The sequence below is a fragment of the Capra hircus genome, chromosome 3 (genome assembly GCF_001704415.2).
Source record: "Capra hircus breed San Clemente chromosome 3, ASM170441v1, whole genome shotgun sequence".
Classification (NCBI taxonomy): domain Eukaryota; kingdom Metazoa; phylum Chordata; class Mammalia; order Artiodactyla; family Bovidae; genus Capra; species Capra hircus.
Genome location: NC_030810.1, coordinates 91,945,817 through 91,972,744, shown reverse-complemented (window position 1 = coordinate 91,972,744; position 26,928 = coordinate 91,945,817). Strand labels below are relative to the sequence as shown.

The 26,928-nt window shown below is 40.8% G+C and overlaps 1 protein-coding gene across 2 annotated transcripts; it reads left to right on the top strand.

Moving 5' to 3' along the window:
• AMPD1 (adenosine monophosphate deaminase 1) lies at positions 3,884 to 26,569 on the top strand. Of its 2 annotated transcripts, XM_005677842.2 has the most exons (16): positions 3,884 to 4,036; positions 5,334 to 5,345; positions 9,872 to 10,052; positions 11,820 to 11,985; positions 15,014 to 15,179; positions 18,013 to 18,232; positions 18,696 to 18,825; positions 19,882 to 20,076; positions 20,362 to 20,493; positions 21,189 to 21,352; positions 23,220 to 23,346; positions 23,529 to 23,692; positions 24,791 to 24,911; positions 25,579 to 25,752; positions 25,922 to 26,032; positions 26,394 to 26,569. In XM_005677842.2, exons 1-16 carry the CDS (start codon positions 3,916 to 3,918, stop codon positions 26,550 to 26,552), a joined length of 2,343 nt encoding a protein of 780 aa, XP_005677899.2. In that variant the 5' UTR covers positions 3,884 to 3,915; the 3' UTR covers positions 26,553 to 26,569. The 2 variants fall into 2 exon arrangements, with proteins under 2 accessions (XP_005677899.2, XP_005677900.2); XM_005677843.2 differs by lacking the exon at positions 5,334 to 5,345 and having other exon boundaries at positions 26,394 to 26,563.

Below are 26,928 nucleotides of genomic sequence, written 5' to 3'. Positions count from 1 at the left end.
ATTTATTTTTCTCATATGTTAAGAAGTCTGGTAGTGGGCAGTCCAGGGCTACTTTGGTGGCCTCAGGGCACTCTGTCCCTTTCTTTCTGCTCAAGTGTTCTTCACATGTGGCTTTTGTCCTGCTTGTAATTTGTGTTATGACAACAGTTGATTTGCACTTACCCTACCCTAATATTTTCTTATTATAGGCAGGAAGAAGAAGAGCAAAAGACAAAACATATGCCAACTGAGTTGGCCTCTTCTATTTACTTATTTTTTTAATATTTATTTTTATTGGAGAATAATTGCTTTATCACGTTGTTACTTTCTGCTGTACAACACAGTGAATCAGCCATATATATACGTATATTCTCTCCCTCTTCAACCTCCTTTCCACCCACCTACCCCCGTTCCACCCCTCTAGGTTATCACAGAGCATCAGGGTGTGCGCCCTGTCCTATATGGCCTCTACCCACTAGCTATTTTACACATAGTGGTGTGTATACATCAATGTTACTCTCTGAATTCATCCCACCATCCCCTTCCTCCACTACCCTGTATGAGTTGCCATTTTTTTAAAGAGCTTTTCCAGGCAGCTGACCCAGCAATTCTGCTATTCTATTGGTCAGACTGTGTCACATGGCCACTCTCACTGCAAAGAAGTCTAGCAATATAGTTTTTTGGCTGAGCGCATTGATAACACTTGTCAACGTTACTTAACTTTTGTTAATAAAAAATAGAAATGATTTTTGAACAGACAACTAGGGTATCTGTCACACACAAAAAAATGGGAAAATTAGAGGGCAACAAATAAAGGGAAGAGTCATTTGAAGGGGAAGCAGATTTGAGAAGGAGAATGTTTGGTTTGGATATGTCAATTTGTCAGTTCCGTTGGGAAATCCAGGTAGAAATGTCACACACACACAGAGTTCAAAAGGAACAAAAAATATTTTGGTTCAGTAACAACTTTGTAATGTATTCTACTGTTGTTGATTGAAAGCAGAGGATGGCCAAAAAGCAAAGCTACAAAATGGTCTCTTTTGCAGACAAAGAGGCTTATTCCAGCTTTCAGTAGGAAAGCAAAGATAAAAGATTATTCAGTTCAGGCCCACAATTCTGTTCCAGATCCAAAGTTCCACACTGATATTACTGTCTTTAATACACACTGTTACAATTTCATAAATTCTGCTGAGTCTACCAAAGGACTTTATTTACCTAACAGTAATTGTCGCAGTAAATATCGCAAAGATATTGCAGGTTTTGTTCCAGAACACCACAAGAAAGTGAGTATCGCATAAAGCAAGTCACACATTATTCCTGGCTTCGCAGTGCGTGTAAAAGTTAGGTTTACAGTATCTTATAGTCTGAAGTGTGCAGTAGCATTATGTCTAAAAAACAATGTACATATCTCAAGTTTAAAATACTTAATTGCTAAAAAGTGCTAACCATCGTCTGAGCCTTCAGTGAGTCTTAATCTTTTTGTTGCTGGAGGATTTGCCTCGAAGTTGGTATGGCTGCTGACTGATCAGAGTGGTGGTTGCTGAAGACTGGAGTGGCTGTGGCAATTAAATAAAACATTAATGAAGTTTGCTGCATCAATTGACTCTTCCTTTCAGGAATGATTTCTCTGTAGCATGTGATGTTATTTGATAGCATTTTACCTACAATAGAGGTAGGAGGTTATATCATTTACATCTATTGTTTAATGTAGCCACCTTCATTAAATACTTAGGTATATCTTCTGGATAACCTGCTGCAGCTTTTTCATCAGTATTTGCTGCTTTACCTTGCGCTTTTATGTTATGGAGACGGCTATTTTCCCTTAACCCTCATGAACCAATCTCTGCTACCTTCAAACTTCTCTTCTGCAGGTTCCTAATAAATCTCAGCCTTTGTAGAATTGAAAAAAGGGCCTTATTTGGATTAGGTTTTGGTTTAAAGAAATGTTGGGCTGGTTGGATCTTCCATCCAGACTAAAACTTTCTACATATTAGCAATGAAGCTGTTTTTCTTTCTTACCATTCATGTGTTCACTGGAGAAGCACCTTTAATTTGCTTCAAGAACTTTTCCTTTGCTTTCACAACTTGACTAACTGTTTGGCACACAAGGCCTGGCTTTTGACCTATCTCAGCTTTCAGCTTTTCTAGCTTTTGATTCAAAGTAAGAGACATGGGACTCTTCCATTCACTTGAGCACTTAGAAGTCATTAGGGTTATTCAGTGGCCTAATTTCAATATAGTTGTGTCTCAGAGAATACCAAGGCCCAAGGAGAGGGGGAGAGATGGGAACCAGCCCGTCAGTGGAGCAGTCAGAACACATACATTTATTAAGTTCTCATTTTATATGAGCGTGGGTTAATGGTGCCCCAAAACAATTAGAATAGTAACATCAGAAATCAATGATCACCAAACACAAATGATAATAATGAAGTTGGAAATAATTACCAAAATATGATACAGCGACATAAAGTGAGCAAATGCTATTGGATAATTGGTGCCAGTAGACATGCTCCATGCAGAATTGCCACAAAACTTCAATTTGTAAAGCAAAGCACTATAAAATGAGGTCTTCCTGTATTTAGGTGTAACCCGGACTTTGTGTTATTGTGAAAGGAGCGTGAGATTTTGGTCCAGAGCGCCTTAGCTTTGCATTAACAATTGGAATGCTTTGGGCAGAATACATCTCTCCTCAGAGCCTAAATTTTCTAATTTGCAAAATAAAAGTAAGGTACTCCTTGCCTTACAGAGTTCTAAGAATCATCAAATAGATAATATTTGATAAGTGCTTTGGATACTATAAAATGCTGTATGTAAGAAGGTTGTTCTCTTTGTAACAATATATTTAGTGAAGGTACCTGAGCACTCTAGGCTGCAGTTGTGTTTCCATAAGATTTGAAGTAGGATTTCCCTGGTGGTAAAGTGGATAAGAATCTATCAGCCAACGCAGGGGCTGTTGTTCAGTCGCTGAGTCATATCTGACACTTTGTGACCTCATGGACTGCAGCACGCCAGGCTTCCCTGTCCTTTACCATCATCTCCTGGAATTTGTTCAAACTCATGTCCGTTGAGTCAGTGATGCCATCCTCTGTCGTCAGCTTCTCCTGCTGCCTCCAGTCTTTCCCAGCATCAGGGTCTTTTGCAGTGAGTCGGCTCTTTGCATCAGGTGGCCAAATTGTTAGCTTCAGAATCACTCCTTCCAGTAAGTATTCTGCGTTGATTTCACAGGTTCAATCCCTGATCTGGGAAGGTCCCACATGCTATGGAGCAACTAAAACCAGTGCTCCACAACTGCTGAGCCTGAGCTCTAGAGCCCACGAGCTGCAACTCCTGAAGCCTGTGCACAGAGAAGCCACCACAATGAGAAGTCTTCACTGCAATGAAGAGTAACCCCTGCTCGCAGCAACAAAAGAAAGTCTGTGCACAGCAGGGAAGACCCAGTGCAACCAAAAATAAGCAAATACTTTTTTTTAAAGATATGAAGTAAATTTACCACTTACTAAGTAAATTCTGCCAGGTGAATTTCTGCTAAGTCAGGGATATATCTTACAAAAGTGTGTGTGCGTGTTGAGAGCTTGATGAATGTATCAGCATATTCACCAACCACAGATGGCTGTTCTCAGGACTGAAATCCTGAGAACCTTGACTTTCCAGAGCCTGCAAGACTTCGTTGTGTTCTGCTAGGGTGGAAAATAGTTATCAGTGGTCCAGTCAGAGAAGAACACTACACGTTGAGAGAATCCAATCCGCAGGAAGATTTAGAGAGTATTGCAATGCAATTCTTGGCCCACCACAGATATCTTGCCTAAAATCCCAGGGTAAACACTGAAGGCTTCACCTGTTATTCACTGTCAGTGCCTAAAGCTATAAATAGGTCTACAGCTTGTCTATCTCCTTTTAGAGAAGGGTCAAATTACAGGGGCAAAGCAGAATAATAAAATGAATGTCAGCGTGTTTTACAGTGTCAGTCGGTCGTCCCTCCAGTGTCGTGTCTCTTGCTTTCTGCTTTGCTGCCCCAGCACACAGGATCCCAGCACAATGCCTCTGTTGAAACTTCCAGGTAGGTGTGCAGAAGTGTTTGCAGAGTTCAGTTCTTTTGATGTGCAATCGTTCCTTTAACTATCATTTCAGGTCTGGGAATCCTTTATTTGGGGTTCATAGTGTTTTTAATTAATACACTTCAGGAAGAGACAAGACAAGGTTTTCAAAGGGTTTCTGGTGTTTGGTTTTAGGAGGGAGGTAATCTAAAACTGTGTCATGTAGTAGTAGCATTCTTGATGATCCTGATGGAAAACTATGTAAGAGATTGATTATCTACTCTGTTGGTCTAAACAAAACCTGTGCTGCCACACTTGCGAGAAGGATCATAAATAATGTCTTTAGCAATAGTATTAGCTGAAAATCCTGAGAGTAACAGCAGTTTTAACCCAATCTGTATATTCTGATGGTTCACAATCCAGGTTTGCACACAGAATAATTTTCAAAATAATAATAAAAGTCTTTTTCATTATAAAAGTAATACACAATTCATGTGAAATAAAAGAAATTTCACTGAAAAATAGAAGTAATAAACACTCATTTAGAGACATTGGGAAATCTAGAAAAGAAGTAATTTTTTTAAACCCACAATCCCCATCGTCTAAAGGTAACACTTTTAACATGTTAGTGTTTTTCTTTCAAACTATATTCTTTGCAAGTGTAAAGAATTAAAAAACACACTCACAGTTGAGATTATATTATACATGTGACTTTGTATCCTATCCTTTTGGCTTCACATGATAACTTAATCATTTATCATAGTACTCTAAACTCTTCCTAAACATCTCTTTAAATGGTTCTATAATATTTCCAATTTTCTTAACCAATCCCTAGGTTCTTTATGATTTTTTAAGTATAAATATGCTCTGACAATAATATTTGTACCTAAGCTTTTTCCTCACTAAGGATTATTTCAGTAGAATAGATTCTCAGAAATAGCTGCTTGGTAGGTGTTACTTGTTTACCAAATTATCTATTTTCATTTACTTGCTACCAGCATTGTATAAGATTTTCCATCCCTCTTGATCATGTTTTTAAAAATCACATTTTACAAAGCGGACTTCTTTAAAATTATAAACATAAATTTAAAGAGAAGTTAGAAAGGAAAAGAAAATGAAGAAGTATATGATGACTACATCCCCAGGGTTTTCTAATGGCAGCAAGTTGTAGAAAAACGGAAGAATGAGCTCTAATAACACATCCCACCACCCCCCTTCCTTGTACCAACCTACCTATTTCTATTCCAAAGCACTGATTAGTAGCCATGATTTCTGAAAGTTGTTCACATATTTTATCTTGTTCTATTTTACTTCATACAGCTGAAGGAAAACGTGAGTATCTGGGGCTATTTTCCCTGCCATTTGCCAAAGTATCAATATTTTAAGGATACCATTCTTTAATTCAGAAATATGAATATTTTTCAGCAGTGTTTATTAATGATATCATTGAAAACCAACAAAGATTTATAATGACCATAGATCTTCCAAAGCATAGCAAATGAACTCATGGATTTTCCTGACTCAAAAAAAAAACAACACAAAAACCTACATTTTTGAAAAAGACGCTTAGACATTAGCTAAGGGGATCTACTGAGTCCTGCCTTAGTAAACCCTCTCATGGTGAATTTTTGTGATCAGATAACATAAAATCCCATTTTTAAAATAAAATTATAACTTTTTATGTACACTACCTTCCATCTCAAATCAGACTTGTCCTTTGACCGACTAATAGTACTCATGATGCCTCTGAGTTCCTCTGAGATGTGATGCGGCAGATGAGAGGCCTATGACCCATCTTTCCTACATATTAATAAAGCACTGCTGAGAAATAAGCATGTTTTTCTGGACCTGTTAGGTGAAAAAGCAAGCATGATATTCATTTTCTCAAGAGTCTTGCACTTCCCATGTTAATAATAATAATCCCCAACTTCTGCATAGTACTATGCAGTTTCTTGTTTAATCTTTATTAAACAAGTCTCTGAAGTTGACGTTGTTATTATTAACATTCCTCTTTTATGATGATGAGCATTGAGGTTCCTAGTGATGCTATGATTTGTCCAAGGCCACCCAGCTGTCGCAGATACTTTTCCCCACTTGTAGCCCAGGGTTCCTTCTGCTTCACCACTCTCGTTTCGGTCCTCTTACCTGCTGCTGCTGCTGCTAACTGCTTCAGTCGTGTCCGACTCTGTGCGACCCCATTGATGGCAGGCCACCAGGCTCCCCCGTCCCTGGGATTCTCCAGGCAAGAACACTGGAGTGGGTTGCCATTTCCTTCTCCAATGCATGAAAGTGAAAAGTGAAAGTGAAGTCTCTCAGTCGTGTCCGACTCTTCGCGACCCCATGGACTGCAGCCTAGTAGGCTCCTCCGCCCGTGGGATTTTCCAGGCAAGAGTACTGGAGTTGGGGGTCCTCTTACCTATACTCTGTCTAAATGTGGATGTCCTAACCTCAAGACATTGCCACTCAGATGTTCCATTATCTCAAACATGCTCAAAAAAGAACTCCACGATTATCTATACAAACCCAAGGGAGCCCATAAATTAGGTTGTCGCTCAATCTTATCTACTCACCTTTTGAAATATCAGTTTCACCTTTTTCTTTCTCTAATCACCACCACTCCCTAAAGTATTTTTGGAAGGCAGGGCTCTTGAATTAGGAATCAAATTTCAGCTGTGTTACATGAAGGTAAAACAATTGGTTGATTTAGTGGAAGGAAATATCAATCGTATAATTTTTGGTGTTAATGTAAGCTACTTCTTGAGAGTAGAGTTTCTACTTTTCGACTGTCTATAGTGACTTAGGGAGATACAACCTTAGTAAAAAACAGTGTTTAAAGACATGAAACAAATAGACGTGTGCAGTCCCAAATAATGGATGCTTGTTTTGGAAGAGCCAAATCTCGAGCAAGTAGGATTTGGTTCTTGGGGCTCTGTTTCCATACTGTATTTCCTGAGGCCTCCCAAAGCTCTGCCACTGACCCATCATGACAAATCAGTTGCACACTCATCTTCATCCTCCTCCTCTTCATCATCATAGCCAACAGGCCTATTTCCATTCGCTCTGCATGGTGCCTGAAACCTCTTCTGATTTCTGCTTGTCATTGATCCTTGAGGTGCATGTGCTTGCCTGTGACGCTGCGGGAGGAATGATACTATTTCTTGGAAACGGTTGCGGGATGGGGAGGCAGTCTCAGGCCATCAAATGCATCTGCTTGGTGTTTTGTTTGTTCCTTTGTGGATCATGGCGCTTGCCAAAACAGTAGGCATAGCATCCAACGATGCTTTTCAGTTTCAGGAAGTGCTTGAGTTTAATGAGACAAATAGATGCATGAAGTTCAGCCAACACAGTGGGCTTCTCCATTACTCTGCTGTGACGAGCCAGGTTTGAAAACTGGCTGACCTGACTGTTAGAGTTGGTGAAGTTATGAGTCAATTACTATCATTTCCAGTGTATGCTTCGGCCTGTACTAAGCCATACCATTTATCACTTTCTTAATACCCCAAAGCGAATTCAAAATACCAAATATCTGTCTGATCAATGGTACCGAATCATATCATTCAGTTTAATCTGGTGTTTTATTTTCCTTTAAAAAATGCTTTTAAAAAAGCGTTTTCATAGACATTATCTCACCTGATGTCGCAAGACCCTTGTAAGGTTTGTAGGTAATAGTATTGCCACTTTATAGATAAGGAAACTGAAGCAGAAGAAGGTGTAGGAGTTGGTAAGTACAGAACAGTACTTGAATACATTACACTTACCTAAGTTATAATTGAAAATGTGTCATTTTGGAGACTTGTATTTGAAAATGTGTCATTTTGGAGACTTGTATAGATGTCAATGGGCAAGAGTGGGGGATCTATCTTTATGCCTGCAGTTTGCTTTGTTATTACATAAAGAATGTTTTTGTCTGGAACTATTACTCCAAATATCTAACTGTATGCCATTCTCATTATTTGCTCCCTGCTCTTTTCTGGAAGTACCAAGAGATTTTTATAATTATTGGGTTGACTAGAAAGTTCATTAAGGTTTTTCCCTGAGATCTTATTGGACCAGCTCAGTATCAGAGGTAAAGACTACTCATACAGAAACAATTGGGTATCTGGAAAATAGAATGGAACTTAACAGAAAAGCAGATACTTGATGGCATCACCACCCTATACAATAAAACTGGTTCTCTTTTCTCCTAAAAGTCTTGGGGTTGTTCATCGCCAAGCTAAAGATCATTCTTCCACCCATTGTAAGAATGGGAAAATTACAACATGTAAAAGTAAACTTGGCATTCCAAAGATCATTTATTATGGAAGCTACATGTCCACAAGAAATGGGATTCCCAACACGGGGCAGTAAATTTTAGTAACTCCCTCCCCTGACATCACCAAGATGTCAGGATTTGAAAAAAATGAGGTTGTGATGTGTGACAGCAACACAATTTCTGTCTTAGGAGGAAGAAAGGCTCTAAAGTACACATTTATTTCTCAAAACTACTGATATCGCTGGCTCTCTTTAGTAAGAAAACACCAAAGATCAACAACCCTACCACATCTTTATTTTACTTGTTTATTTGTCCATGCCCTGCAGCATGCAGATCTTAGTGGCTCGACGAGGGATCAAACCTGTGCCCCCTGCATTGGGAGCCCAGAGTCTTAGCCACTGGACCACCAAGGAAATCCCCCCACATCTTTAAAACCATCAGAAAAACTCTACCAACCTAATGGGAAGGACTATGCTGCAAGGTTACTATGAAATCAAACTTAGTCCCACCAGAAACAGGTGATCTTAGGTGCTAATCATATAAGAGCCCAATCCCATCTTTCAGTTCAGTTCAGTCACTCAGTCGTGTCCAACTCTTTGCGACCCCACGAACTGCAGCACTCCAGGCTTCCCTGTCCATCACCAACTCCTGGAGTTCACTCAAACTCACGTCCATTGAGTCGGTGATGCCATCCAGCCATCTCATCCTCTGTCGTCCCCTTCTCCTCCTGCCCCCAATCCCTTCCAGCATCAGGGTCTTTTCCAATGAGTCAGCTCTTCGCATGCAGTGGCCAAAGTACTGGAGTTTCAGCTTTAGCATCATTCCTTCCAAAGAACACCCAGGACTGATCTCCTTAGAATGGACTGGTTGGATCTCCTTGCAGTCCCAGGGACGCTCAAGAGTCTTCTCCAACACCACAGTTCAAAAGCATCAATTCTTCAGTGCTCAGCTTTCTTTATAGTCCAACTTTCACATCCATACATGACTACTGGAAAAACCATAGCCTTGACTAGATGGACGTTTGTTCGCAATGTAACGTCTCTGCTTTTTAATATGCTATCTAGGTTGGTCATAACTTTTCTTCCAAGGAGTAAGCATCTTTTAATTTCATGGCTGCAATCCCATCTTTAGGACCCTCCTAAAGTGTGCTGTGGGCTTCCCTGGTGGCTCAGACAGTAAAGAATCTGCCTGCAATGCAGGAGATCTGGCTTCAATCCCTGGGTCGGGAAGATCCCCTGGAGGAGGAAATGGCAACCCACTCCAGTATTCTTGCCTGGGAAATCCCATGGACAGAGGAGCCTGGCAGGGTACAGTACATGGAGTCACAAAGAGTCAGGCACGACTGAGCGACTAACACTTTCACTTTCAAAGCGTGCTGTAAGTATCTGACTTGTGATTCTGAGAATGAATTTCCTAGCGACCCACACAGAAACCCACTAAAGAGAAAATAGGCATTAAGCGCCATGAAGTTCCTGGCACACTTGTCAGAGAGCAGGGCAGACGTGTCTCCAGGGCAGTCCTTAGCACTGTGCCTTACATGTAGCAGAAACCGTTAGATGAGTTCTGAGAAAGTGCTTGAAGACTAACACATGAAAACCTCTTCTAGCTATTGATGATGCAATGCGTAGCTTTGCTGAAAAAGTGTTTGCCTCTGAAGTCAAAGATGAGGGAGGCCGCCACGAGATTTCCCCCTTTGATGTGGATGATATCTGCCCAATTTCTCAACAAGAGATGTTTGCTCACATGTTCCATCTGGAGGCTCAGTCCACCTCTACAGAAGGCAGGAGGTAAGCTGTATAAGGGGAATGCTTCATACCCTGGGACACATGGAAGGGGAAGTGTCAGGACCAATGGTTCACTCTGAATGATGATTCAACTTGGAGGAAAAACTCTGCCAGAACTAAAAATCCCCCCATCCACCCAGACACACACACACACAAACACACTATATCCTAGGGCAAAGTGACAAAGACTAAAAAAGAAGAAAACAGTGGCCTTCCTACCTTCATCCTCATCTGCCTTTAGTTGAAGCCTCCCTATCCACCCAAGCCCTATCCAGGTGGCTCAGTGGTAAAGAATCTGCCTGCCAATGCAGGAGACATAAGAGACCTGGGTTTGATGCCTGAGTTAGGAAGATCCCCTGGAGAAGGAAATGGCAACCCACCCCAGTATTCTTGCCTGGAAAATTCCATGGACAGAGGAGCTTGGTGGGCTACAGTCCATGGGCTGCAAAGAGTTGGACACAACTGATCACACACACATCCACCCGAGCAAGAGGAAATGATCTACCATGTGATTATTGTGATTATTCCAAAACAAAGTGGGGGATGGCTGCTGTGCACACATTCAATTTCCACACTATCAGTGTAGAAACTGGAACTCAAGAGCCTCATCTTCAGACTCTGTTCTTAGTCAGCCTTACTGCTGTGCTCCCTGACAAGAATCCTTCTCTCTGGCTAGTCTGACCTCCTCCAGGCCTCAGGATACAGCCCTTTATTTTTGCCCTCATGTCCTGCCCATCCTATGCTTGCGACGGACCCATAGTTACTACCTTCCCTGAACAGATCCCTCTCCGCAAACTCTATTTTCCCTTGTTTGAATCACTCTGGCACTCACTACCTGTTGCTGTGTGCCACAGTTTAGTCTTCAAACTTACTACTGACCACTTACTTGGAACTCCCTCCTCATAGCACTCCCCTCACTACCCAACTCCCCCTTCCCAGCCAGCTTCACTGGGAAAGATTGTCCTGCTGTCCTTCCCTTCATTTGATGTCTTTAAGGAAAGAACGGGCTTCCCTGGTGGCTCAGCTGGTAAAGAATCCACCTGCAATGCAGGAGGCCTGGGTTCGATCCCTGGGTTGGGAAGATCCCCTGGAGAAGATAAAGGCTGCCCACTCCAGTATTCTGGCCTGGAGAATTCCATGGACTGTATAGTCCATGGGGTTGCAAAGAGTTGGACATGACTGGGCGACTTTCACTGTCACTCTCAAGGAAAGAACAGTAATCCACCTCCTTTAGTTTCCCCTGTAGGACCTAACACAGGGTATGTGCCAAAGTAGAAACTTAATGCAGACATGTTGATTTGAGGAAGTAACATTGAGTAAGCAACTTAAAAGTTCCAGGTACTGTGCTAAGCATTTTCTAGACATTAAATCTCACAGAATTCCTATAGAGTAGACATTAATACACCATTTTTTTAGATAGAGAGACAACTTCACAGAATTTAAGGGACATGCACAAAATGGCACAGGTACTAAGTGACACGGCCTGTGCTAATGCAACACCCAGACTGGCTGTTCTGCACTGTGCAGAACAGTGTCGTGCTGGGAGTCTTCTGGTATATTCCCTAAGGCCCACTATTCCCAGGAAAAGAGGAACACTTAGGTGACACCTCCTTCCATTAGATCGTATTCCTGACTCCCAGCCCACATGGAATTTTCACTGTTTGTCTTCAAAATAAAATTGTTTCAAAATGATAAAACATCAAATTTATCACTATGAAACTCCCAATGAAGATAAAGTGAAATCTTTTTCTTTTTCAATTTCAAACTCAGAAAAAGGCGCTTCTTCGGACGGAAGACTATTAGTTTGTCCGTTCCACAAACTGAAACATCTTCCACCAAACTGTCCCTCATCGATGAGTACATTTCTTCGTCTCCCACCTACCAGACTGTGCCTGATTTTCAGAGAGTGCAGATCACTGGCGATTATGCCTCTGGGGTGAGTTGCTTCTTGCCTCCCAGATGTAGCTGCTGGGAGATACTCAGCTTCTTTTCTTCCTCCCCTTCCTTTTGAGGAAGGTGTTAGCTCACTTGCCCTTTGTTATACTTCATTATCTCATTCCAATAGCAATATGCTATGAATTCGGGAAATATTTTATTTTACTTATTTTTGGATGCGCTGGGTCTTCATTGCTTTGAACAGCTTTTCTCTAGTTGCAGCAAGCAGGAGCTACTCTTCATAGCGGTGAGCAGGCTTCTCCTTGTAGCTTCTCTTTTGTGGAGCACGGTCTCTAGGCACAAGGGCTTCAATAGGTGCAGCACACGGGCTCAGTAGTTGCAGCTCTTCGGCTTAGATGCTCTGCGGCATGTAGAATCTTCCCATATCGGGGATCGAACCCGTGTCCTTGGCATTGGCAGGTGGATTCTTATCCACTGTGCCATCAGGGAAGCCCAGAAAATTTTACTGAAGTATTGCTGATTTACAATGTTGTGTTAATTTCTGCTGTATAGCAAAGTGATTCATATATATATATATGAACATACTTATGAATATATATATGAATATATATATTTTTCCATTATGGTTTATCACAGGTTATTGAATATAGTTCCTGATGCTATACAGTAGGATCTTGTTGTTTACAACATGCTATGACATGTTTCTATTTTGCTTTGATCATCTCACATAATTTCTCTTCCTTTATCTCATTTGCTTGCCCATGAGAATATGCAGTAGAATGTGGCTGCATATTGTGTGTTACAGAAAACAGTGGACAAATTTTGGCAAAAGAACCAACGAGAGTAGCTACTGATCTAGTCTCACTGAGGTATCATAGAGCAAGACAGGGAGCCTCAGGAAGGCATGGAGGCTCTTGGTGGAAACATGTACCCAGAGCAGAACTTGGATGGATAGAAGGGCTGCAGGTAGCATAAACCAATCCAAGAAAACAGCTCAGGAGAAAGAGAGGGGGAAGAGGAAAGAAGCATAGAGAGACTGATAAAAGAAGATGAGAGAGGGGTTAGAACATTCTCATGGGGTTATTGTTCTTCCACCGACCGTCTTCTCCAATTTCACTGCAGATGCTTACACAGTGGATTACTATTTGCAACAGATACTAGTATGCCACAGCGATAGTAAACTCATGTTGCAAACAACTTGATCTGCCTGTCCTGTCCAGAACAGTTGTTCAATTAATAAATCTTTGCCACATGAGCTTGCAGAATCAGCATCATATTGGTGAAACTTCTGTTTAGCCATCAGTCTATGCTCCAAATATAGTTTTAATGACCAGTCCTAAGCCCTCTTATCATGTAACTGACCCACTTAATGTCAGTCCCAAGATATTTAAAAGTGACAGAGCAATCTGAGACAACCTAAAGGGGTGGGGTGGGGTGGGAGGGGAGTTTAAGAGGGAGGAGATATACATATACCAATGGCTGATTCATGCTGATGTATGGCAGAAACCAACACAACATTGTAGAACAGTTATCCTCCAATTAAAAATAAACCAAAAAAGTGACAGAGAAATGAAATGGACACTGTTTTTGTTTATTTGTTTTCTGTGTGGTAACATGGGTGCTCTACAAGTGGCAGAAATTTTAGATGCTAGATAATTGAAATGAAATGTTTGGTAGCAATTTGGAAGAGTCCAAAGTTCCATAAAACCACCAATATTAAGAGACAAACTTGATCCCTATGTGCTTAGTGGAAATGAAAACAGGAATGAAAAGAAAGAAGATGAGAAAAAGGACAAGGCTCATAGAAGTCGGGGAGTAGCTTCTCCTCCTATAAAAGCTGCAAGGCACCTGAAACCTTGGCCTAGAGTTTTTAAAGAACCAAGTATGTGGCTACACCTGTTGGCTGAAGGTGGCCAAACTGTTGAGCTGCACTTCACCTGGTCATGGTCTGTACCTGACCGTGGTCTTCACCTTCGTAACTGAACAGAGAGATACAGGGGGGAGTTAGAGTTCCCAAGGCCACTCATCCCAGATAAACAACAATTCAATGTTATCAGTCCTTATTGAGCACCTTCTCTGTGCCAGGCACTGTGCGCTAAGTGCTGAGATGCAAAGGTGAATAAGATCCAGCTCTTGTCCTCAAGGAGCTGATCGGTAGTCTGTCAGATGGCAAAGAAACAAACATGCCCTTGGAAGCAGATCCCTTAGACCTAGTACCCCTGTCAGAATCTCCTGGCTAAGGTCAGCAGGTCTTTAAAAAGAATTCAACTGTTTAGGATCAATAGCTGGACCTCAAGCCATCAGGGGCAACCTTATGTTGGGGTTGGTCCCAGAAAGTCATCAGGCTCTGATTATGAGCATGCAATGATTTCAAATTACAACTTCTTGGGCATGCCAGGCCTGGCCGGGAGTCAGGTATGGGGCAAGAGAAATAGACCAGTTTAGGAAATTTGCTGCAGTTCTAAGAAATTTTTACTCTAAAATCTTTCTATTTGTAATTCCAGATTAAATTTTCTTTGAAACCATCCCAAAGAATGAGTTCTTACAGGATGATGCTCTGTCGGTCTCTAGCTACAGAAGGCAGTGTGTGCATGGAAGGGTTTGAAGGCCATGTGATACCTTATTCCTCCCCCAGTATTTCCCACACTGACCAGCAAGTGGTTTGAGTTCTCAAGTTTGACCAACTTTGTCTTTCAACTGAGGTACTATCTTCAGAAGTGCATACTTAAAATGTTTGTCACCGGGAAGAAGTATTTTCCATGTTAGAATGGGTTCTTTTCACCATATTTGTTGGATGATTGCTTATATCTAACAAAAACCAAAAACAAACACGGGACTTCAAGGAAAGACTCATAGGACAGATATGCCTTGGTAGAAATAGAAGAGCTAGAAAAACTTCTGAATCTGCTCCTGGAGGGAGACCAAGGGTCCAAGTCAAGTGGGAAGCCCCTGGGTGGGCAGGGGAGGCTCAGCAGGGCCAGCTCACCAGGAGAGCTGGGAGATGCCAAAGGCAAGCTTTACCCAATTCTGCAATTTTTATAAGTGCTACTCTGAAATTTTCTTGGTAGGTTACAGTTGAAGATTTTGAAATGGTTTGCAAAGGTCTTTATCGGGCATTGTGTATACGGGAGAAGTATATGCAGAAGTCATTTCAGAGGTTTCCAAAAACCCCTTCCAAGTACCTGAGGAACATTGACGGTGAGGCTTGGGTAGAAAAAGAGAACTTCTATCCAGGTAAGTAATTTTCTTATATAATTTCTGGAATATAGTTTGAGGTTTAACTTGTTATTGTTCAGTCGCTCTGTCATGTCCAAATCTGTGACCCCATGGACTGTAGCCCACCAGGCTCTTTTGTCCACGGGATTTCCCAGGAAAGAGTATTGGAATGGGTTGCTGTTTCCTTCTTCAGGAGATCTTCCTGGATCAGGGATCAAACCCAAGTCTCTTGCATTGGCAAGCAGATTCTTTACCACCAAGCTACCAGGAAAGCCCTTAGGTTTAACTACTAATGATTAAATGTGCTCCCATGGTTTTAGGTCTAAACCATAAGTTCATGGTTTATAAACTTAAGGTTATAAGTATAAACAGTTTGAAGTATCATAATCATCTTCAGCTCCATCCTCTCTTCTGCCCCAAAATGCCCAATTATCTGATTCAGTCTGTACAATATCTCTCAGAACCTCCTCTTTTCACCATTCCCCAAGCCTAAATTTAGGCCCATATTTCTCTTTGTCTGGCTCATTGCAGTGGCTTCTTAATTACTCTGTTAAATGCTAATCTTGTTCTCTCTCAGTTCATCCTCACTTTGGTACCAGTTACTATAACACAGATCCGAGCACATCCTTCTCCTGACAAAAGTCTTTAATGCCTCCTCCAACAAAGTTAAGTCCAGTCTTTAGACTGGCATCAAGGCCTACACCACATCTGGCTTTCTTCTGTATTGGTTGTTTTTTTTTTAATTAAACAAATACTTTTTTTTGGCCATGTTGCACAGCATGTGGGATCTTAGTTCCCCAGTCAGGAATCAAATCCATGCCCCCTGCAAGTGTGGAGTCTTAATAACTGGACTGCCTGGAAACTATCTATCTTTTATTTGTCTATTACTTATTTATTTTTGGATTTGCACACTCAGTTTGGTTCAATCACTCAGTCGTGTCCAACTCAATCTATTTATAAACTTGCCTTCTTTACGCCTTTGAGCTTTTTGTTCTGGTCGGAAGCCATTTAGTTCAGCACATTCCTGCGCCTGTGCTGTCTCCACGCTGTTCCCTGTGCCCCACTGCCCTTCCCTTCACTTTTTACTATGTGTTCCCATATCCAGATCCAATGTCATCCTTCAAGGTATTGCCCAAACATGATCATTTCCTGCCTCCCTCTGGATAAAAATAAGCTACACGTTTTGACTTTCCATAACATTTTATTTACATGTCTCATTTTTGACTTTCTGTCTAGTATTAAGTACATATTTAAACATAATCAAATTTCAATAATTTCACAATTTAATAATTTCCATAGTATAATTATATCATAATTTATGTAATCAATTCCTATTTTTAAGCACTTACATTTCTGACTTTTAAAAATTTACTTCCAACAAGGTTACAATAAGCATCTTTATCATTAATAAATCATCTTTGTGCAGTTGCTTTTTATCTTTAGGAGTAGGCTTCTAGAATTGAAATTTCAGACAAGGCAAATATTTAAGGTTTTTTAACTATCAAACTATGTTGTTAAAGATTTCCAGTTCTAGAACCTCTTCTCTTTAATTCCTTTTATTATTAAAATCATATTAAACATGTATCCAGTTTGATAACTGGATTGGTTTGTTCATCTTCTATAATATTGACATTTAGGTTGCTTGTCTCACCTTTGTTTCTCCTAAATTACATTTTATATCTCTAGTATATTTAAGTGCAAGTATTTGAAAGTTGATATTTGACACAGTAATGTACTATTTTATTTCTTTCGTGTTCCTTATCTCTCAGCTTTGGGTAGAAAATATGCAAGCTTTTTCTTTCTATATTATTTTTCTTACTCTGACCTTTTAGTCATCACTTGCAAACAGCAGATTTTCTGATGTCTTGGACACATACTTGTTGAAAGTAAAAGGAGTGCTCTAAAGGCTATAACAATGTGGAATTTGTCCTCAGCTTTCTGAGGTTGAAATTGTTAGCAGTGGAAAGAAGGGGACTTTCATCCACATTATCCCTTCTCAAATCCTTTAGCAAAAATTTCATGTGCTTTACAAAGTGGGAAATATAAGTAAATAAGAATTATGTTTAGAATTTATATTTTCATTTGTATTAAAACCACTCTAGATGGAGTACAAAGGATTTTAGGGCAGGGAGACTATTTTGCATGATACTATGAGAGCAGATACATGTTATTATTCATTTGTTAAAACTCATAGAATGTGCACTACCAAGAGTGATCCCTAAGGTAAACACTCTGGACTTTGGATAATAATAATATGTCAGTGTAGCTTTGTTGATTCTAACAAATGTACCATTCTGACTGAAAATGTTGATAGTGGGAATGCACGTGTGAGGATAGGGGTATATGAGGACTCTGCACTTGGTGCTCAATTTTGCTGTGAACCTAAAACCACTCTGAAAAATTAAGTTTATTAAAAAGTAGCCATTCTAAATAAAGACCGATAGAGACGGTTTAAATAAGGGAAAAGTCCAAATTCTACTTTTTAACTCTATTTTTATTTCTATGCAATCATCTCATATGTTAATAAAATACTCTATCAAGAAGTCTTTGATAAACAAGTTTATTAAATAATTAAAATGATTTGTAAGTAGTGTAGCAAATTAAATAGCATTCTAAAGAACTTGAATATCATTTTTGCACTAGATAAAATGTTAGGCTTATTTTATACTACTAAATTAGTCACATTTGAAAAATAATGTAAAAATGAACTTTAGCTTAGCTTTGGATAACTACAACTTAATGACGTATAGAATTCCAAACAAATGAAATCTTATAGTATTTAATTTTGGCTATTTTTATGTGGTCATTCATTCTATATGCTGATATATTATTGTGTATTTCATTGAAAAAGTCTTTACCCCTCCTATGAAGAAGGGAGAAGACCCTTTCCGAACAGATAACCTCCCAGAAAACCTGGGTTATCAGCTCAAAATGAAGGACGGTGTGGTTTACGTCTACCCTAATGAAGAAGCAGCCAGCAAAGATGAGCCCAAGCCACTTCCTTACCCAAATCTGGACACCTTCTTAGATGATATGAATTTTTTACTTGCTTTAATTGCCCAAGGACCTGTGTAAGTGTTAAGACCTAAACAACTGCTACTGTTACTACTACTGATAGTAAGACTAAGGATTTATGAAGAGCTTACTATGTTCAAACACACATTAAATGCTTTGTATGCATTGTTTCTTTCACTCTTCATAATCATTGCATGAGGCGGATATTTTTTATAACTCTAGATTAATAAGCTGAGACTTTGATGAGTTGAGTAATTTGCCCAAAGTCACACAGGTGGCTAAGCCAGGATTTGAACCCAAATCTTCCCTCATTATCATTTATGTCCAACTTTGATGAAAAGATTAAGTCCTTGGAACCCAACACTTTTCAAATTAGATGAATGCAGAATAAGTCAGTTCCATTTGGAAACAAACATAATTGTTTGTGATAAAGGTGATAAGGGTACTGATGGTTTTGAAATTGACTGTGTTCCTTAAATGTCTGAAATTTTTTACAATTAGTGATTTAATTTTTCACAGTAAGACCTATACCCATCGGCGCCTGAAGTTTCTCTCGTCCAAGTTCCAGGTCCATCAGATGCTCAACGAGATGGATGAGTTGAAGGAGCTGAAGAACAACCCCCATCGGGATTTTTACAACTGCAGAAAGGTAAACATGTTTGCTGCTCAGAGATCATTCCTGGACAAAAACATTAATGCAATTGTTTCTTGAACAGGATAAGAAAGATACTGTTTTTCTGATTAATGTAAAATTTCTACAGATTCAGAGGAATTTAGTGAAAGCAAATAGATTATGTCTAAAAGATGCAAATGCCTTTCCTACTGTTTTCCACATAGACAGGGTTACCACATTATTGCCATAAAAGTTATACTTGTCATCAACAACCAAAATAACAAAAACAAATAAAACCTCAAAAGCCACTCTTCTAGGATTTAAAAGGTCTTCATTCTAGTCTTTTTCCTTCTACTTCCTGACTGTAAAACATTGGGGGAAGTGATGAAATATTTCTGAGTTTTGGTTCCCTCATTTGTAAAATTGGAAAATATATCTGCTCAATCTAGCTCACAGGAGGACTGTGAATATCAAATGATCCAAACCTTGTGGAAAACTAGTCAACTACAAACATTTCGAAGACGTGCTCTGATCATTTAAATGATTGCAAGGACGTGGGGGTAGGAAATATATGAACAGAGATTTGGGACCAAATCGTGGCTCTGTCATCCGTATAAGCTTGGGCACATTGCTTAATCTATCAAAACTTCCACTTATAAAATTGTTCTTATAAAAATACCTAACTCATAAGTGTCATCTCTGTACCATGAATGCATTATTTCAATCCTTTCTCCTCTTGGGGCTGAAAACTCTGGCAACTACTTCACTTCTAGCTGTGTCTCAGGGGTAGAAAATTGTCCCCAAGAATTTTGTGTGGATCAAATGCAGGAAGTAAACTGGATGTTACAGATATGCAAGAGAAGCAGGCAATATTATTTCATCCAGCCTAAACGTTCACATTCTTACAAGGGCACAAAAAGGTGCTATGTGTTCATTCTTGCTTGACCACCTATACCAACTGTCAGGTCACACCCCTATCATTTACTCCTTTCTCTTAGCACAGTGGGATTTGTGGGCACTGTAGCCTCTAACAGAGCAGCATAACGAAGCGTTACGGATTGTTGGTTTTTCTTGACCTGAATGTACACACAGGTGGACACTCATATCCATGCAGCTGCTTGTATGAACCAGAAACATCTACTGCGCTTTATTAAGAAATCTTACCAAATTGATGCTGACAGAGTGGTCTATAGCGCCAAGGAGAAAAATCTGACCCTAAAGGAACTTTTTGCTAAATTAAAAATGCATCCCTACGACCTGACTGTTGATTCTCTGGATGTTCATGCTGTAAGTTGATAACGTCAGTTTCATCTAATACTCAGAACCCACTTGCATTTCTCCTACAAACACTCCCTTCTCAGAGCTGTTTTAACCATGTGGGCTTACCGCGCTGACAGAAAGAACCCTTGCACAATTTCAAGGTTCTCTCATTGTCAGCTATCCTGTATTCCATTCTTGGAGCCCGAGCCCTTCCCCTCATACCAGGCCCTGGTTCCTTGCAGTCATTCCCTAACTCTCTGTGTCCAGGCAGCTCTGATAAGGATATACTTGTGTTCTTGTTTCCTGATGCAGGGACGTCAGACTTTCCAACGTTTTGATAAGTTCAATGACAAATACAATCCCGTAGGAGCAAGTGAGCTACGGGACCTCTACCTGAAGACAGACAATTACATTAATGGGGAATATTTTGCCACTATCATCAAGGTGAGGGGGAACCAGCCAGATCTACAGTACCTGGCCTGATTCTTGGGGCGGGGGAAGAAGAGAGGGAACGAAGGAAGAAGGAAGGGGGGAAGGAAGCAGGGAAGAAGAAGGGGAAGGAGGAAGGAGAGGGGAGGGAGAGTGCTATCACTTGGGTCAGGCACTACGCAAATGAATGGGGTCATTTCTTGTGAAACATCCACTGTAATGATTTTTGAAGACCTTGATTCCAAGGACAGAGAAGCTGAGGGTGTGGATTTGGGATTAAGGCCCTGGTTCTTCTAGGCTTTTGGAGTTGTAAGTTCGAGAAGAGTCAGGATCAGAACCTGCCCTGATCTTCGTGACACTTGAACATTAGGAGGCAGGAATGACAGATGCAGTTGGGAGATGTGTGTTTCGGGAGATAAGGGTTATATGAAAGTGGATTCGTTTGCAGCAGTGCCTTGGGATCGCATCATCTGTATCCGACGCTTTCTCTCTGTGGACTCCATCAGGTCCCATCAGTCTTCCATTGCAACTAGATGCCCCTCCCCTCTTGCTCTCCTTAAATCTTAACCTTGATAGTTCTCCTCTGACTTCCTTTCTCATGACCTCTGTTCTTCTTAGGACCTCTGGTTCCTGTCCCTAGACCCCTAAGATTCCTCTCCCTAGACCCCACAGGTATCGACTCCTGAGGGACTCCTCTCTTGGCTTTGCAGGAGGTAGGTGCAGACTTGGTGGAGGCCAAGTACCAGCATGCCGAGCCCCGCCTGTCCATCTATGGCCGCAGTCCTGAGGAGTGGAGCAAACTCTCCACCTGGTTCGTGCAAAACCGCGTCTACTGCCCCAACATGACATGGATGATCCAGGTCCCCAGGATCTAGTACGTAACCGCTCACTGTAACCCTAAAGCCTGCCTCATCCCACCTGCCCTCACCTCCTCCACATGAACAAAGACCAGGCAGCACATCTGGACAGATACAAACTTTGTTGACAGCACTCTGCTGGGTCCCCGGTGGGTGCCTGGTTTTGTCCACTCTAGGTTTAGCACTTTTAATCACAGACAGGAGTTAGGAAGATCATTTCAGCTCAGTTTTCTAACCAGGTTGTTTTTTTAAACAGGGCACTTGATGCAGATCACAAAATAACTTACTAAGAATGATTAAAACTTAGCTAGGAGAAAAACTACGTACAGTTTACTATACGTTTCTTTTCTCTCAGTCCTCTTCTCTGTGTCCAGCTCCTTCTTTCCCAAGCACATCTGTATTGGGGTGTAGCTTTCTTGTATCAGAACTTCAACTACTGTCTGCTGATTATCTCATCTACGAGTACTCAAGTTCTCCGTAATCAATGAATATTTATCAATGGTATTATCACCTGCTAATTACTCATTGCCTTCAGGAATATTCATATCACTGATCTTCTATCTAACTTAAGTGTTGATGTATTGTCTGGCCATCTGCCTCTGTGTTCTGTGTGCCCTGTGACAATGTAGAGCTTTATCCTCTGTCTTTACCAAAAAAAAAAAAAAAGGAACAGTTAAAAAAATTATTGTTTATTATTTGATTCTTGGTTCCTCTGGGTCTTCGTTGCTCTGTGTGGGCTTTCTCCAGTTGCAGAGAGCAAGGGCTACCTTCTAGCTGCAGTGCATGGGCTTCTCACTGGAATGGCTCCTCTCGTGGCAGAGCACAGGTTCTAGATCATGTGGTCTTCAGCAGTTGCAGCATGTGGGCTCAGGAGTTGTGGCACATGGACTTAGTTGCCCCAAGGCATGTGGAATCTTCCTGGACCAGGGATTGAACCTGTGTCCCCTGCATTGGCAGATGAATTCTCATTCACTGTACCACCAAGAAAGTCCCCAAAGGGTAACCTTTTGAATGGAGTAAAACTTCCTGTCTAATATCATTAAGAGAGAGAGACAGTAAAGTGTGGTGGTCAGAAGCGTGGGCCCTGGCCCTGGGCCGGCTATACTTGAATCATGACTCTACCAGTTACTAGCTGTGTGACCTTTGGCAAGTTTCATGACCTCTCTGTGCCTTAGTTTCATCATCTTTAAAATGGGGTCATAAGGGTACCTAATTTATTGTGTTGTTATGAGGATTAAATTAGCTAATACTTCTAACCACTCAAAAGAGTGGGTGGCAAATATTGAGTGCTGTATAAGAGTTTGTTAGATTGCCTCTGGCTACAGCACATCAGAGGAGTTCCTGATAAGCATTTCATGTTCACCATCTTGTATACCACAGACAAAAAAATCATTGACCCTTTCATGACATAGTTCCCATGTTCTTCATTCTCTGTCTGGCCTTAGCTGTGAAGATTTAATTTTTTTTTTTTTTTTTTTTTTACCACAGAGCGTTCGTAGAAGATACAGTATAGGTGCATGTGGTCCAGCAAGAAATTTATACGTCCTATGCCAAACCTAAGGTCCCCTGGAGAAGGAAATGGCAACCCTCTCTAGTATTCTTGCCTGGGAAGTCCCATGGACAGATGAGCCTGGTGGGCTACAGTCCTGAGGGGTCACAAAAGAGTTAGACATGACTTAGAGACTAAACAATAACAAATGTCAAACCCAAACTGAATCCTTCTTTATGGGTAACCAAGAAGAAGGTACCAGGGTGGACCTAAGATGGAAACACTAGGTCTTTTCTTAAACATGGCATTTGGCCCTTTGCTTGTCTTTGGCCTTTGCTTTGAACTATCAGTCCCAAAATCGTCTCCTCCTAAATTCTCTTCATTCCTGCCTCTAGTGATGTGTTCCGATCTAAGAACTTCCTTCCACACTTTGGAAAGATGTTGGAGAACGTTTTCATGCCAGTGTTCGAGGCCACCATCAACCCTCAGGCTCACCCAGACCTCAGTGTTTTCCTCAGGCACGTAAGTATGACCCTGTGGGCCTTCCTAAAGCTGAACATGAACCAGCCTGCGTACCTAGCCATGATGAATTCTTGATGCTTATCTCTGACATTTGGTCCTTGCCTCTGGGAACTAAAAGTCTGTCTGAGGGCCGGGTCTCTGCATTCAGACTAAACCAATTGCCTGCTCATTTTTCCTGACAGATCACGGGCTTCGACAGTGTAGATGATGAGTCTAAACACAGTGGCCACATGTTCTCCTCCAAGAGCCCTAAACCCCAGGAGTGGACCATGGAAAAGAACCCATCTTACACTTACTATACCTACTACATGTATGCAAACATCATGGTGCTCAACAGCCTGAGAAAGTAAGTAGATGAGAACTGGAAAGAGAATCTATCTGACACGCTTCTTTCCTCATACACTTGCACCCTCGGTGGTTGAGGGACGCTGCCAGTTGGCCCAGAGAAGAAATTTATTTCCCTTGACTTTTTCTTCAGTTTCTTTACTTATCTGGGGAGGGGTATGGACATTTTGAGTCTTCCCTGGTGGCTCAGATGGTAAAGCGTCTGCCTGCAATGCAGGAGACCTGGGTTCAATCCCTGGGTTGGGAAGATCTCCTGGAGAAGGAAACGGCAATCCAATCCAGTACTCTTGCCTGAAAAATCCCACGGATGGAAGACCCTGGTAGGCTACAGTCCATGGGGTCGCAAAGAGTCGGACACGACTGAGCGACTTCACTTTCCTATGGACATTTAGGCGTCTTCAGTAACTTTCACAATTCCTTTTGTTTGGAAGTTTAGGAATCTACACTTATCACTGTGCAATTTATGATAAAATTGCATACATTTTGCCCATCTTGGTATATCTGAGCAAGGAAGAAATATAGGACTATTATAAGGGGGTTTTCTGGAAACCTTTCCCCCCTAAAGTGTGAGTAGCAGAAAAAATGACATGGTGATATTGGTAAACTTTGGGTGGTAACTGAAGATGTTTCTGTTCAAGTAATCAAATCTTAACTTTCCTCCATAACCTCATATCCTATATTGCCTCTTTTTCCAAAAACTCTGTGTTTTAGAAAGTGTTTTTGGGCTTCCCAGGTGGCTCAGTGGTAAATAATCTGCCTGTCAATGCAGGAGATGCAGGTTCAATTTCTGGGTTGGGAAGATCCCATGGAGGAAGAAACGGCAACCCACTCCAGTATTCTTACCTGGAAAACCCCCATGGACAGGGAAGCCTGGTGGGCCACAGTCCATGGGGTTGCAAAGAGTCAGACACAACTGAGAGACAAAGCAGCAAAGATTATCAATCGGAATTGTCCGGTTTGCTGAATCCTTTGGATGCCCCACTCCCCTTCAGAGTGTTAATTTTTCCTACCAGATTTTCTATAAATCACTTTAGGCCCAGAATGGTTGTCAGGTTCTGGTCAGTCACCTGTGATTCCTATAATAGCTCCATCTCCCTAGGGAAAGAGGCATGAACACGTTTCTGTTCCGACCTCATTGTGGGGAAGCTGGAGCTCTCACTCATCTCATGACAGCATTCATGACAGCAGATAACATCTCTCATGGCCTGAATTTAAAAAAGGTGAGTTGGAGGCTCTCTTCTCAACCTTAACTTTTATGTGGGAGCAAGAGGGATAGCTTTTTCCTCCTTATCATTTTGTCACAAGTCATTATCAACACTGGGATCAAAATAAAGGAGAGCAAAAAATATTTTTGAGATCATTTACTGCATTTCATTTTACAGTGGTCCGGAGAAGTGAAGGAACTTGCTCAAGATTACCTAGCTAGTCAGTGTCAGGGAGGGGTTAATGCAGATCTTCTCCTTTTCATTTTAGAGCTCTGACAAGGGATAAATGCGAGGCAGCTTGGCCTACCTTCAACAGGTTTTTGCCAGATTTCATGTTGTAGCATGTTTCGAAATGCCTTTTTTGAGAGTCAGAACTTTCTTGTAGAGGAAAAAAAAGTTTCACGGTGAATTCTTTTGCCTAAGATGGACCATTAACTTAGACAATTAAAACTTAAACAATTTGGTTTGACTCAATGTTTCTGAAAACTGATCTCATAAATTTATTTTAAATAGTATTTATATTTAAAAACTATTCTTTTTTTTTTTTTTACAACAGGATTTAAAGAATAGGTGATAATTTTGTTGAAAGCCAAAACCTGAAGTAGATCATGGGGTTTTAAAATTTCTAGTTTGCGTACCTTTTCCAATATTTTAAAATATTTTTTTCACTTTTCCTTTTCAGAGTCCTGTGTTACAATACTTGTTTTTCTTAGCCCAGATTCCCATCGCTATGTCGCCATTAAGTAACAACAGCTTATTTCTAGAATACGCCCGAAATCCATTTTTAGATTTCCTCCAGAAAGGGCTAATGATCTCACTGTCTACAGATGACCCAATGCAATTCCACTTCACCAAGGTACACATATGGAATTTTGAGCAATACAAGTATATTTTGCTGAACTGTTATTTACCATCTAGAATTTTAAAGTTGAATCAATGATATTTCACTATTCTTTTGTGCAGGATGTGTGTTATTTCTTTTAATGCATCCCTTTTTCTTTCCCTCTTTAAATAAATAACCCAAGGAGCCCCTAATGGAAGAATATGCCATTGCTGCACAAGTCTTCAAGCTGAGTACCTGTGATATGTGTGAAGTGGCAAGAAACAGTGTTCTGCAATGTGGAATTTCTCATGAGGTAGACCTGCCTTTGACTGATTATCCTTCTGAGTCTGGAATTTGGTAACCTGAATATTGAAAACTTAGTTGAAGAAACACTTGTTGAAAAATTATTTCAGGAATCATGTGCAGTTACTATGGACAGGATCTAGAAAGAATTATTCTTTCTCTGGCCAGGACCTGTGGGCAAGGAAGATAAAATACACTTATTTCTCAGCAGATCATGCACATTGAGGCACTGGATGAGTGTGCTTAGCGGTTTATTGTTTGCCTCTTGCCTGCAGCTAATATAAGGAAGGAATCTTTGTGGAGGATGTAATTATTGTCCATATCAGGGTAAAAAAGTGACAACAATCATTCTGTTTCCTTTTTTCTTATAGGAGAAAGCAAGGTTTCTGGGCAACAATTACCTTGAAGAAGGCCCTGCTGGAAATGATATCCGAAGGACAAATGTGGCCCAAATCCGCATGGCCTATCGCTATGAAACCTGGTGTTATGAACTTAATTTGATTACTGAAGGCATTAAATCAGGAGAATAAAACAAACAAAATAATGACATGGGTGAGATTTTCATTGTAAGGTATAAATAGCAATGGTCACTAGTTAACAAATCCCTACTATAAGCCAAAGATTGTATTAGATGTTGGTCCATTGACATTATTTCATTTAATGCTTTGCACAACTTTATAGATATTATTGTCCCCATTTTGAGGAAAATAAGTAAACTGAGATTAGTAACCTATATAAGGATATGCCTAGTAAGAGGTCAGAGAAGACAATGGCACCCTACTCCAGTACTCCTGCCTGGAAAATCCCGTGGACGGAGGAGCCTGGTAGGCTGCAGTCTTTGGGGTGGTGAAGAGTCGGACACGACTGAGCGACTTCACTTTCACTTTTCACTTTTACGCATTGGAG